This window comes from Nomascus leucogenys, chromosome 22a (assembly GCF_006542625.1).
Source record: "Nomascus leucogenys isolate Asia chromosome 22a, Asia_NLE_v1, whole genome shotgun sequence".
Classification (NCBI taxonomy): domain Eukaryota; kingdom Metazoa; phylum Chordata; class Mammalia; order Primates; family Hylobatidae; genus Nomascus; species Nomascus leucogenys.
In genome coordinates this window covers 58,672,190-58,686,894 of record NC_044402.1, presented here as the reverse complement: position 1 = coordinate 58,686,894, position 14,705 = coordinate 58,672,190, and the positions used below count along the sequence as shown (strand labels likewise).

Genomic DNA, 14,705 nt, shown 5'->3' with positions numbered 1-14,705 from the left:
AGGTTCAAGCAATTCTCCTGCCTCAGCCTCTGGAGTAGCTAAGATTACAGGCATGTGCCACCACACCTGGCTAATTTTGTATTTTCAGTAGAGACAGGGTTTCTCTACGTTGGTCAGGCTGGTCTCGAACTCCAGACCTCTTAGGTGATCCACCCACCTTGGCCTCCCAAAGTCCTGGGATTACGGGCATCAGCCACCGCGCCCAGCCAACAATTTTAGGTTTTAACAACAAAGAAAAACAAGTCTACAAAACTCAAATGAAATCAACTGTACCCATCATCATATATCCAACAACTACGGTCTGCCTCCCTATCTCACAGTAAGTTCTGAATGAAATTTGTGATCTTCTGGCCGGGCGCCGTGGCTCACGCTTGTAATCCCAGCACTTTGGGAGGTCGAGGCAGGAGGATCACGAGGTCAGGAGATCGAGACCACAGTGAAACCCCGTCTCTACTAAAAATACAAAAAATTAGCCGGGCGTGGTGGCGGGCACCTGTAGTCCCAGCTACTCGGAGAGGCTGAGGCAGGAGAATGGCGTGAACCCAGGAGGCGGAGCTTGCAGTGAGCCGAGATTGCGCCACCGCACTCCAGCCTGGGCGACAGAGCAAGACTGCGTCTCAAAAAAAAAAAAAAAGAAAGAAATTTGTGATCTCCAGATTTCCTCAATTCTTAAAAAGTGCCTTACATGCTATGCGCATGTAACAAATATTCATTGAATAAATGAACATTAGCATGGATTTGCTGGACTCCATCCTATTCTAAAGCAAATACAAACTCTACCACACATATGAAAAGGCACGCACATTTTTGGACATACTGAGTTGACATACAGATTCATACTTACTGAAGCCACATTGCTAGCTCGAATTCTATCAATTTCATTGATGAGATAATGCCAGGATACTACACTCTTCATGTTTATGTGAGACTCATGCCAAAGAGTCAGGACATTCTGATACTGTTGCTCAATTCTGAAATACATGAAAGAGAACTCAGATTAATGTTTTTATTCCCTCTGAAAACACACTGCAATTTTTATTTTTGTGTGAAATATTCCACGGATGAGTTCTAGAGACTTTTGATCCTGTGGGGCCTTGACAAAGTACTGATTGTTTCTTCAACCTTCAGAGAGCCCCCAAAACTAGCTCAATATTTTTAGCTAATATATACGAACCTGTTGGCAAAGTCCACCGCTTCTTTGTTTGGTGGAGGAACGGTGAAGCACACAGATGGGACCATAGCCTCATTCCCAGTAGGACTAATGACCTTCCATTTAGCACGATGAGAGTTATTCGCCAAAACACATTCATCGTCTTTGTAAATGGTTATCTGGTTTTAAATAAAGAGAAGAATAACTCAATGAGGTCACTGTTAACTGTTTTCCATCTCAATCCTGGGATTGTTTCGTTTTATGAGGGGGGAAATCTTGATCACTAGTTAGCAAGATGATCTCAGTTACAAAATTTATGAATAATGACAGAAACTGGTCTGTTTCTAGGAGTTACAAGTACCTCAATTTGTCTGTAGTCACAGATAGCTTTGATTGGAATAGAAGTTTTGAGTGGACACTCAGAATTCCTTGGCTTCAGTTGAATTATTGTTTTTGCTTTTCCCATTAGGCTTGCTATAGTGCTTTTGTACTGCAGAAGTTCTTCTTTCTCTTCCTAAGTAATAAATACAGTGAATTTTAAGAAGTAAAAGACTTGTACTCTCCATGCCTTCAGCACTTTACACAAATTAAACTTCATCAGGAAAGTCTTCTCTGACTACCTAGTCTAAATTTTCAATCCCTCCCCCTCCACCCCATCTTGTATCCCTCTTCCTTTCTTTGGTTTGTTTGGTTTTCTTTTTCCTCTTTGGCAGTTATGTTACCTAACATACTATATAAATTTTACTTATTTATTGTTTATTGTCTAACTCCCTCTCTAGCATGTAAGCACCACAAAGGTAGAGATTCTTGTCTGCTTTGTTCACTGCTGTAGCTCTAGAACCTAAAACAGTGCCCAGGATATATTAAGAACTTAAAAAGTATTTGCAAAAGAACGACTAAACACACACGTGCACACACACACACACGACACTAAAAACCATCTTAAAATATCAAAGCTATCACATAAAAAAACTTTTGTTGTATTTGTTGCCAAAAGAATACTAAAACTGAATGTGCAAACGTGTAATTGAATTAGTGGGAAATATCAGGAGTGCCAATAAAATACAAAGTTCTGCTCATATGAAACACTAATCTAATCACTTATGCATACTTATAAAATGCATAGGTTTTGTGTTAGTACCATTGATTCCTGAACAAGGTCTTCTAGCTTGTGAATGCTGCTTGATCTATCACAGCTGTACTTCCGCTGAATGGCATCTTTTAGATTCCTTAAGTAATCAGTAGCTTCTTTGGCATCATTGAAAAACTAAGGAAAGATGAAACCTGGCAGTTAAAGTATGTTAAATACCAGCAAAGCACACAGTTGTCACACTCCAATACCAAGGTCCTATGTGTACCCCTCAGAAGTGAGAACAGAATAAAAGCACAAGATAGCTTAATAGTCACATCCTTCCTTGGACCAAAGAATAACCGAATAAAAGCACAAGATAGCTTAATAGTCACATCCTTCCTTGGACCAAAGAATAACCCTTGAAGTTGAATAGTTAAGAATGAACATACTACGTGTCCAAAGCTTATATGATGTTTTGGCTCTCTATTATTTTGGCTGAAGGTCCATTTTAAACTAGGATTTAAACAATTTTTAAGTAGGAGTGAAATTCCAAGAATACTTAAAGACTTCTATGGTTTTAGAAGTTTAATGGTTATAGACGGTTGATTCTCTACATGAAAACAGTTCCTAAATAAGAGACACATTTGTAGAATAGAATAAAGATTCTATGATATCTTAATAATTTTTAAAGGATTCCTGCATTAACAGAATACTTCAATCTATCTCATAGGACATAAAACCAATTCTTCTGGCCTACAAAGAAAACAATTCACACATATATATATACACACATACACACACACACACACACACACACACATATATACATATATATACACATATATAACAATGTGTGTGTGTATATACGTGTATATACGTATATGTATGTGTATATGTGTATATATATACACACACACATTGTTATCCTAACAATAAATTTTGAAAAAGATTCCGGCAAGTTAGCCAAAATCACAATACCATCTATTGAAGTTATGATTCTACTCACATACCTCGAAATATGCTGTGTTCTCCTTTATGTGCTGCTCCACACACTGGCAGAGCTGTAAGATCCAGCTCCACTGCGTCTGCATTGCTGCTCTGTAGGCCTTAAAGATAAAACAGAGCCATCATAACTGACTGGAGAGAAATAATGCACACATACCTTTTGATAGCGATGCTTCTAAATGCTAACTCTACTATCTAAATAGATGACCAATTGTTTTGGCAGAATAAGACTTGAAAATCAGGGCAGTGGCTGGGCATGATGGCTCACGCCTGTAGTCCCAACACTTTAGGAGGCCGCGGCAGGTGGATAACCTGAGGTCAGGAGTTCAAGACCAGCCTGTCCAACATGGTGAAACCCTGTCTCTACTAAAAATACAAAAATTAGCCAGGTATGGTGGCACGCGCCTGTGTTCCCAGCTACTCGAGAGGCCAAGGCAGGAGAATTGCTTGAACCCAGGAGGTGGAGGTTACAGTGAGCCAAAATTGTGCCATTGCACTCCAGCCTGGGGAACAAGAGTGAAACTCCATCTCAAAAAAAAAAAAAAACAAAAAACCCAAACAAGAAAATCAGGGCAGTAAAATTTTCCTCTTATCTAAGACCTCTCACTTGTACAAAGTCAGTCCTAAAGTTTAAATACAAATTTTTAAACCACTCCAGTTGATTTATTTTCAATTTTAAACTTCTTGAAATTTCTTCTTAAAATATAAGAAAAAAATTAACTCTGGCTACAGGAAAAAAATATTTAAAAACTAAAATAAATGCAAGCTATCCCTCCTATTTACAAAACCAACACTTGACTCCTTTGCCACAAACTCTTACATCTGCTTTGTGGAATCCTCCGATATGTTTTCTTTCATGGCACATTCATCTCTCCTTTCTCTGAATTTTTATGGTGCTAGATCATAAAATATACCTTCTAACACAGAAATATATGGTTATGTCGGTTTCTCTTTGTTTTTGCTGGGGTGAGGTTTGGGGAGGGTGGAAAAGAAAATGTGTGTACTCCCAAATCAGTGTAATTCTGGAATTATAATGATGATAATACTAGGAATTTTTATTTTAAAAATGTGTTTCTTGAACTTTTAATTTAATACAGAGTGCATCTTTCATGAGGGTAAACAATATTACAGAAAGGATACCTACTTCCTTAAGGAAACATGAAATACTCTTTTCTATTTAAGGTGCAATTCACTGATTTCCAGAAGAGGGCACTCGAGATGCTTTAATGACTATTTTAAGTAAGCCTGTCATTTTCCCTCCTTTTGGAAAAGTTCATTCCTGCTGAGCTATACTTAGGCAGGCCCTCCGAATGGAATGTATGATGCAGCACTGAATATCTGGCAACATATCATGATCATATTCTACCTCAAATTAAGCTACTTTCAGTAAATTGGCTATAAAAGATGTATCATATATTCTTTTTTCATAGAAAATATTAAACAGTATTGATAATTAACTAAATATTATCCATGTACCCAAACAAGACACAGGACAGGCCAATGGGATCATAAAGATGACTAAGGTTTCATTTTACTTCTTAAGAAATTTTTTATTAAATTATAATTTCTACATAAAAGTAATCAGAGTGACATTCACATGTTCTACTCCCATCAAAATTCTTGCCCCATAATCGTATTTCCTAACAGTTTTCCTCTCTCCACCCTAAGAAATACTCTTTTTAGCGTATTAGTGTACAAAACCACATCCCAGGCCCTCCATTACTCTACTTTCCTTTCCCTAAAGGTTCCCTACTCTTCTACGTTTTTAACATTCATATGTGACATCTCATGTAGACACAAAACCGTATTTTATATAAAAGATCATACATAACATCCCTAAAACTTCCTGATGAGCCTAGAATTGTACTAATCTTTTGAGTTATTATGATTTCAGTGAATCTATCAGATTCCTTTCCTCAATTGTGAGTATGAAGCATGACAACTTTCAGGACAAGCATCATTTTTTTTCCTCTGGCAAAATATCACATCTGACTGCCCATGTGTGACAATCCCTACTTTCTTACATAATCCCCCCATCCTCCATTCAGAAAGTCACTAACTCTGTCAAATATACAATTTAAAACATTGTCCCAGCTGCACAGACAACCTGATAAATCCCATCTCAATTTTCCACTTCTGAATTTGAAAAGTTCACTACACATTATAAAGCCTTGTCAGGATGCTGTCCCAATACACCTCACAAAACCAGAGCATAAATAAAAGTATTAAATTGAATCATAACAGCTGGTATTTTTTTGAGAACAAATAATGTACCAAAAACAATACTAAGCAGTAAGAGTAAATTATTTCCTTCTTATTCTCATCACAGCTCTATGGATTAGAGGTAATCTCTCCCATTCTTGGTAGGAAAATGAGGCTTGGCAATACTATGTCACTTGTGCAGTGTTACACAATCAGAAATAAATAATATGGCAATGCTTGTACAGAGAAGGTACTTTATATTTACAGCAATACATCTTCTCAGCCACAGAGGCTGACAAGGGTACTTTTATTCTAAGTGATGGGTGACATACTTAGAGCCAGAGAACTGAAGGCAATCGGTACAGAAACATTTGTGAGCCAGGTTTTAATAAAAGTTAGATGGCTTGTAATTTTCAACTTCTCAGCAATAAAAGAATCTGAAAGGGAATAATCATATCAATATTCAACCAACACCATTACACTTTCCAGCTTTACCTCAATAGTTAACCGGGCTGGATGATTTTCTAGAAGTAGCTGCTCTGCTATCTCCTGAACTGATTTAATATTTTCTTCCTTTTGATCAAGTTCTCTCATTAATTCCTTCAAGAAATAATTAAGAAGTGAGTTAGAAAAATATATAAACCTAAAACGCAACCCTAGTATGCAAGTACAAAGGGTGTACTTACAGCATGATAATCTTTTTTCCTAGCTATGCTGGTGTTTCTCTCACTCCAGTCATAAGCAACTTCCTCCTCTTCTTTTTCATTCAACCAAATAAGTTCATTAGTCGCACGACTTACAAAATTATGGAGTGTATCAAGGTGCCGTTCTTGATTCCTGGATGTATTCTTTAGTAAGGAAAATCATCATAAGAACCATGTTTTTGCCAAATATAGATAAGGGAAACAGAAGGTTTAAAAAAAAAAAAACTTACCAAGAGTTTTGCATACTGACTCTCTAATCTGTGCAACTTTTCTGCATAAGTCAGTTTAAGAGGTGCTGTCATTTGAATCTATAACATGAGATTAAAAAGACACTCCAGTCAGGAATCTGAAGGTATTCTGACTCACACTTAATGTATCTATTATTGATTTACAGGGTCTTCATGTAACAAGCAAAACAAGAGTAAACTAAAATGAAATACATACAAATTTTAAATTCACATACCTCACTGATTTTAGCTTCTTTGAGGCTAGATTCAAATTCTTCAATAGCTCTATGAACATTTTTATGATTTTCTAAATGGCTTTCAACACTTGGCAAATCTGAGCCCCACTCAGTGCGCTCCAGTTGTACCTTCAAACAGTAAAATACTAAGTTTAAAAAAGAAATTGATAACAATAAAGACTGAAACACTCAGGTAAAGTAAACATTTTTTTACCTGCATCTCATCAACCCAATTCAAAAGATCCTGAACAAATTTCATGTTGATTTCCTCTTCTGTTAAATTTTGATCCAGCAAAGAAGACTTCAGAAGGGGTTTTCGGATCTGCATCAACTTCAGAGTTTGCAATGAATTTGGCTCTACTCCTGAACTGAAATTTGGAACTAATCCTGATGGGAAACCAGGTGTATAAGCTGGAGTGACAGATGGAGTCAGGTGGGAAGTCATCCCTGATGACAGGCCAGAAGTCATACTAGAAGAGGTTAAGGAAGGTGTTAAACTCTGGGTCAGCCCTGAGGTCAGACTAGGGTGTAAGGTCTGTGCAAATCCTGAGTTTAAACTTTGAGTGATTCCTGATATCATGAGCTTTGTCTGTTCTGTTGTCAGCATGCGTCCTTTGCTGTACACAGAAGAACATTTGTTCCTTAAGGCCATAATTTCGTCACGCAGTTTTGCAACCCTGAAAAGAAAATCCAAAGGGATAAGGTGAAATATAAAAGGCACTTGTCACAAAGAGTGAACTCTAATGTTAATTATAGGCTTTAGTTAATAATGATGTATCAATATTGGCTAATCAGTTTTAGCAAATGTGCCACACTAATGCAAGATGTAAATAACAGGGGAAGAGGGAGGTATAAGGGAGCATATGGGAACTCTGTATTTTTCACTCAATTTTTCAGTATGCCTAAACTGCTCAAAAATATAAACAAGAAAAACGAGTAGGTAATTGTAATCACATTGGTAAAATTTTGCATCATAATTTTTTTCAATGAGCATTGTACTATGAGGACTTTCAATCTTATTTGTCTTTATAACTATGATTTATAATGAATACAATTACTATAGCATAATACGATCATTTTTACATTTATGTATATATTTTTCATATTTAGAATTACTATAGATTCCTAAAGGTGAAATTACTGAGTCAAAGGATTATTTAAAATTTTTGCATTTACATATTCATACACACACAGAGAGAGAGAGAGAGAGAAACTATAGCCTGAAATATTCCATACCTACCCCCATACACACACTTCTCAGTACTAAGGGTTTTTATACACATATTTTCTTTCAAGATTTTGTTACGAACATTTTCATAATAGGATAAACAGAAAACTGAAAAGCTGAATTAAATATGACACTTTTTGGCCAGGCACGGTGGCTCCTGCCTATAATCCCAGCATTTTGGGAGGCTGAGGCAGGTGGATCACTTAAGGTCAGGAGTACAAGACCAGCCTGGCAAACATGGCGAAACCCTGTCTCTACTAAAAACACAAAAAATTAGCCAGGCGTGGTGGCAGGTGCCTGTGATCCCAGCTACTAGGGAGGCTGAGACATGAGAATCGCCTGAACCCAGGAGGCAGAGGTTGCAGTGAGCCAACATCGCACCACTGCACTCCAGCCTGGGTGAGACAGCAAAACTGCATCTCAAAAAACAAAAAACAGACACTTTTCTTAGATTTTTTTCTCTTTCAAACATCCCATGAATACTTTAAATGTATGTAAATGTATGCATGTAACATACATACATCTAGGGTATTCATTTTAACGAGTTAGTTACTGCAGCAGTATTATACGCACCATAAAATATTTTTTCTATTGCTAATCTTTAAAAGACAAATATCTACTTAAACACCAAAATATATAAAAATGTGACACACATTTTCAACTAAAAAAGAGCAAAGAAATATATTTCATAAAATTTTCATACTCTACATTCCTATTTCAAATGCCCATGAAACAGTTATACAAAAAAAGGGCAGAGAAAGAGTAAGTAGCACTCTTACCTCTGTACCAATTGATCTGCCTGGTAGTATTTTCCATCAATAAGAATCTGTACGTCAATTACATGCTGGCGTAAAAGGTTCTCACATTCAAGTATATACCCAGCAATTTCTGCTTCATTCTGAAACTGGACTCCTGATTCTAATCTTTTAGAATCCTGTATTTTAAAAGAACTCAATATTAATTCTGTGAAACAAGTTTCAAAACAACCTGAAATATAAAACAGCAAATATTGGAACAGAAGCCTACTTGGGCTTTCTTTAGTTTTCCTTGTTGGTTCAAAAATATGTTTTCCCTCTTCTTGTCTCTCAGAGAGCAAACACCAATCATAATCTTTAACAAACTTTAAGTTTCAGTGGAGAGTATTACTAAGAATCAACCAAACATTATGCAAAAGCTTTAGTTCATCCAAACGCACAGTGACTCCTCTACCACAACCCCAATGGCTCCTAAAATTAACTTACAGACTGAAGAGCATTCCGAGCAAGAATTAGTTTGTCTTCACAGATGACACTGTCCCTCTGAACTCGGTTGGCAATCTGTTGCAACATTTCTAACCTAAAAGATGAGACAAAATAAAATAAAGCTTCTCCCTTTGAAGTCAAAGAGCTCGCCATTCCTGAAAAGTGCTGCCCATCAAAAAGTAAAACACAATCCCACACCAATGATTCAATACCTGTGTCCATCAAAGGATTCACTGCCGAAGCTAATGCAAGAGTTGATCAGTGTTGGACCACAATGAACCGAGAGAAGATTTTCATTTGAATCAAGACTGGTTCGAGTGCTGGTAGTGTTACTAAACACAGAATCGCTGCTACGGTAACTATAACTACTACTGTGCATTTTTATTCCTGAAACGATGTTCTTTCTTTGACCTTTCAAAGTAGACTAAAAGGTAGGAGGTCTGGTAAAAGCTCTACTTCTAACGGTGAAAAGTGGCAGCTGAATATTACAGCTTTTAGTGGCTCCTTTAATATGCTTCAACATGCATATGCAACACACAGCAAATAATATGCTGATAACTATTCAAAAGAATCTAGCCTAAGGCCATTCGTTTGCTAGCTGAGGTTTGCCTTTCATAGCTTGTATTAAAACCCTACAAGTATGAACAAAGCGGGCAGATTGGGCGTCACTGGAAAGGATATGCCAAATATTTTCACTAAGAGTCATCCAACTGCAACCACCTAAAAAACAACTCAGATGCCTCACAGATGTCCAGGACAACTAGTAAAGATTATTCTGGCAATACCAATCATTAGCTAAAAGAACACAAATATCCAATCATAGTCTGACTTCTGCAAAAGACCAGGTCTGTGCTGAATAATGTAAGGAAGGCAAACAGCTAGAAATTATGAAGTACCTATAAACAAATGAATTTGATGAGAAGCAAAGTACACTTCCATTTTAACCACCATGTCATTTATTAGGTTAAATTAATGGAAAAAGTATCCATTTACCTTTCTTTATATGACATGCTCCCAGTAATGTTACTTCTAAACCTATTATAAAGTGCCAAGTAGAATACTTATGCAATGCTTACAAATTTAATTTGTCTGTGCATGTTTCTCCATTCTATAGGATATTACATGGCATAAGAACACTGGCTCTTTCCCATTTGTTTTTCATACACTTCTATGCCACATAGCTATTATTCGCAATACATAGACAATGCCAAAAAATTCGCATGAAGAAACATGAAGGCATTTATCCAACCAGCCTCCTAAATATTTTCCTACCTCCAATAATACTGTTACTTCTCCACTCTAAGAATAGATATTTTTCTTTTCAGGGGTCAAGAAAGGGGAAAATTGAGAGTGCCACACCAATTGCTTCTTGGCCTTTTGGCTAAGATCAAGTGTGAGAGTGCCACATCAAATATAGTGAGTGAACAGAATAGCTCAAAACAATAACAGTGGCGCCTGGCATTTATTAAGTAATTATTATGTGCAAGAAATTAATCATTTTAGATACATAATTCATCTCATACTCATAACCACCCAATGTAGTAGGCACTATTACATCCTGCTTACAAATGAGGAAACTGAGGCTTAGACAGTTAAAGAACTTGTCTAAGATCATACGACTTTGCAGGCTGAGCTAATAATCTAATTTAAAATTGAGTGGCTTCTAGGCCCTGAACTCTCAACCACTCTCTGCTTTCTTTTATGAACCTATCTTAAAATTCAGCTACTGTTCTGATGACTAAAAATCTACTCTCTATCCTCTGGAATACTTTTCCACTATTTCAAATGATTAACATAGTGTCTCATTTCAATCACTCAGAATTACCTTTTCCATAAAAGCTGCATCCTGTATATTTCTGGCTTGTTTTGGTTTTAATAATCCAGTTATGTACACATATTATTACACTTTAACATAAATGTAATCAGTAACTTAATAAAGGACTGGCAGGTTAGACATGCTCTCATATATTTATTTTATGCATTATTTCACAATGTTGAATCTTGAAGTCAATGTGTAAGGCACAGGGAACATGACAATACTGAACACCTCTAATGTGTGTCAGGCGCTGTGTAAAGCATTGGCAACGCAAGGGACGGAAAAAAAAACAAGGGTTTCTCTCCACATTCTTGGAGCTCATTTCTGTGGAATAGGCAAGACTTAAGCAATCACAGAAATAAATATAAAAATACAACCAAGATAAGCACTATGAAGGAGCAATACATGTAAACATGAGAGTTCTAAGCAAGATATCTGAACTAGCCTAGGAAACCATGGGAAGTTTCTCGAGAAAATAATGTTGGAGCTGAGATCTGAGAATGTTTAGGTGTAAGGCAGCCAGTGTGGCTGCTGTGCAGAGAGCAAGGGGGCTGGAGAGGTGTGTCTGACCACACAGGCCTTACCCTGTAATATGGTTTGCCTGTGTCCCCACCCAAATCTCATCTTGAATTGTAATAATCCTCATGTGTCAAGGGTGGGGCCAGGTGGAGATAATTGAATCATGGGGGCGATTTCCCCCATACTGTTCTCATGGTAGTGAGTAAGTCTCAAGAGAGCTGATGGTTTTATAAATGGGAGTTCCCCTGCACAAGCTCTTGCCTGCTGACATGTAAGATGTGACTTTGCTCCTCATTCGCCTTCCACCATGATGGTGAGGCCTCTCCAGCCATATGTGACTGTGAGTTAATTAAACCTCTTTCCTTTATAAATTACCCAGTCTCAGATATGTCTTTATTAGCAGTGTGAGAATGGATTAATACACCCTGCCAGGTCTAGGTCCTATAGACCTCATGGCTAATGAGGAACACAGATCGCAATTCCCAGATACCAGGTGAAGACTGTAACGGAGACAAATTCATCCAACAAACTTTTCCTGAAGACTAAATGGTACCTTCCTGGACAACTGGGTGTAGTGAGAGACAAAATGACAAAGAGCTAGTGATGATTTCATGGAGTAAATGCACTTGTAGAAGTGTGGCAGAAAGGGAACCTGAACTAACATTTACTGAGTGTGTTCTAGACGCCATCCAACACCCTTTAAATAAAGGCAAGCTAGATTTTGGTTTCCACTGCCCCTTGGAAAGAGAACTATAGCAAAAAAATGTAGTAAGAAATAAAATCAGTTGTTGACCTATAAGCTTTTAGATCCAGGCCCTGGTGACTTAAGGTCAATATGAGAAATTACAAGTAATTTTGACTGGTTTTAAAACTGTAAAGCCTTATTAGATGAGACTTCACATACGAATCCAGCCTAGCCGGTCGTTTATATACATTACTTCACTGATCAACTCCTTAAAATCTCTTAGAAGAGTCTCTAGATAAGAAAATGGAGGATCAAATGGATGAAGTGACTTATCCAAGGCCAAGTAAACAGAGGTTTAACTTAAGTTCTTTCAGAAGAACACAGAGGCCCCCCTCCCCACTTGATATTCATGGCAGAAAACACCTCTGGCCTACCTTTCTACTTCTGGACGAAGGGCCTTCTCTCTCTCAAGCATGGCAATAATGAGTTTCCCCCACTCTTTTTCTATGTCATTTGGATGATAACCTTGAAGGAGCTTGATGCGTCCAAATTCTATCCAAATCTTGAGAAAACAAAAAACTTTAATGTGAAGCAAAAATGAAAACAAAACAAAACAAAGATTATGCTTGACAATACAAAGCAAATTTGAGCTTACCTCTAATAATTTATATAGACGTTTAATTTTTGATTTTTCTGTCTCCTTTGGTGGAATTTCTGTTTCTTTAAACTGTAAATACTGATTATAAAGTGCCTAAAATAAAAAGGACAAGAAATTAAGGACCAAACTTAAAAGATCTGTTTTCATTATCTCACTAAGCCACCACTTCAAGTGTTATGTACTGTATCATATGCAGTCAGTGGAATTCCTTTGTTAAACTGACACCCAAAGACAATACCAATTTCCAGCCAGTTGGTGACGTGGGTTATCTAAAATTTGATGAGGGTGTAATTATTGATGTGAGCCATGATTTAGCGCCACAGGGGGATCTGGATAATAATAAACCATGCAGTGTTTACTAGTGCTCTACTAAAAATCTCTCATCCTCCAAACAAGAAAATACACCCTTTAAAAGATGCACTTCCGAAATGCTGCACTTTAGCTTTCAGTCTTTGGAAAAATAATTTGAAGCAATTCACATAAAGAAAGGAATAAAAAAACTCTCTTCTATTGCATGGCTCTATCCTTCAAAAAAAAAAAAACTTCTTAGCAGAAAGGGCTAAAATTTGGTTTCAATGTCCTATTGGCCAATTTAAACAGATTTTTTAAACAAATGAAGGTAGATGCTATTACTTGATGGGGCTATTATTACAGAAGTTTCAACCGTGTAATTAAATTACTATCTAGTTTGTATATATTAACTTGGGAACCTCTTAAATACAGTGTATTTATTAAAAGGGACCTTCATAAAAATTATGTAGATAATGTATCTCCATATTTAATAAGTATGTACTAATTACTTCATTCTAATTCATGCAGTTATAAAAAAAGACCCTGTAAATTTTTAGGATGACATATTTCTGAAGGATTCCATTCAAAGTTCTGCTAATGCAATTATCTGGCATTTCCCCATGATGTATTTTCTTTCCTAATCTATGTCTTGTTCTAGTCATCAGCAAGTACTCTGATCACTTCTTCTATAACTAAGAATCTACACTAATCAGAAGCCAGTACAATTCATCCAAGGGTCTGGACGACAGAAATCCATTTGGAAATAAGTGTATTTGAACATGAAATCTGAAAATTGTTTTGAAATCAGAATGCAATGTTTCAGGACGTCTATTGGTCATTAAGCACCGAATATTCCTGTGTGCTAAACACTGTTCATGGCACCACATGGCTGTTGTAGGGAAAAGTTTTCCTGCTCTGGAAAATTAACGTCCATGTAGGGAAACATCACACAAACAGCCTGAGAACACTTAAAAAGTATCATATCATCAGATGCCAAGTAATGTCGTGCCAAGGACAAACTCCCCGTGGCAATGAGAATGAAAGCTGTTCCACAGATGTTTTGTACGGATGCAGGAGCACAATGAATAACTCTAATGGAGCTCACTCTGGGTTATTACAGTTTTTCTACCCCAGTTTGATCACAAAAATAAAGCTTACAAACCAAAGAATTAAGGCTTTGTAGGCAATATTCGCATTATCAGCTTCTAGAAATAAAGTAGACCACTTTACTATTATAAAACCAAATATACAAATGAGACAACGTACCCTTTAATAAGTTTACATATTTATAATGGCTTTTTATAACAGTTTTTTTTTTTTTTTTTTTTGAGATGGAGTCTTGCTCTCTCGCCCAGGATGGAGTGCAGTGATGTGATCTCAGCTTACTGCAACCTCCACCTCCCAGTGATGCGATCTTGGCTTACTGCAACCTCCACCTCCCAGGTTCAAGCAATTCTCCTGCCTCAGCCTCCTGAGTAACTGGGATTACAACTGTGTGCCACCACGCCAGGCTGATTTTTGTATTTTTAATAGAGATGGGATTTTACCATGTTAGCCAGGCTGGTCTCAAACTCCTGACCTCAGGTGATCCACCCACCTTGGCCTCCCAACGTGCTGGGATTACAGGTGTGACCCACCGTACCCGGCCTATAATGGCTTTTATATCTGCAA

The 14,705-nt window shown here is 37.1% G+C and overlaps 1 protein-coding gene across 24 annotated transcripts in view; it reads right to left on the bottom strand.

Moving 5' to 3' along the window:
* DST (dystonin) overlaps positions 1-14,705 on the bottom strand; it is a 492,147-nt gene that overhangs the window by 169,355 nt on the left and 308,087 nt on the right. For 22 of the 24 annotated variants that reach the window (XM_030802620.1, XM_030802603.1, XM_030802607.1 and 19 more), the window contains 14 exons: positions 12,741-12,836; positions 12,520-12,647; positions 9,066-9,159; positions 8,604-8,758; positions 6,811-7,273; positions 6,597-6,725; positions 6,364-6,441; positions 6,116-6,277; positions 5,925-6,029; positions 3,233-3,328; positions 2,292-2,417; positions 1,512-1,664; positions 1,175-1,329; positions 845-971 (listed from right to left, as the gene is read on the bottom strand). In XM_030802620.1, coding sequence (XP_030658480.1) covers positions 845-971; positions 1,175-1,329; positions 1,512-1,664; positions 2,292-2,417; positions 3,233-3,328; positions 5,925-6,029; positions 6,116-6,277; positions 6,364-6,441; positions 6,597-6,725; positions 6,811-7,273; positions 8,604-8,758; positions 9,066-9,159; positions 12,520-12,647; positions 12,741-12,836 — 2,067 coding nt within the window. Of the gene's footprint in view, positions 1-844; positions 972-1,174; positions 1,330-1,511; positions 1,665-2,291; positions 2,418-3,232; positions 3,329-5,924; positions 6,030-6,115; positions 6,278-6,363; positions 6,442-6,596; positions 6,726-6,810; positions 7,274-8,603; positions 8,759-9,065; positions 9,160-9,277; positions 9,485-12,519; positions 12,648-12,740; positions 12,837-14,705 lie in introns of those variants that run through there. The other 2 variants (XM_030802625.1, XM_030802624.1) reach the window with 2 other exon arrangements.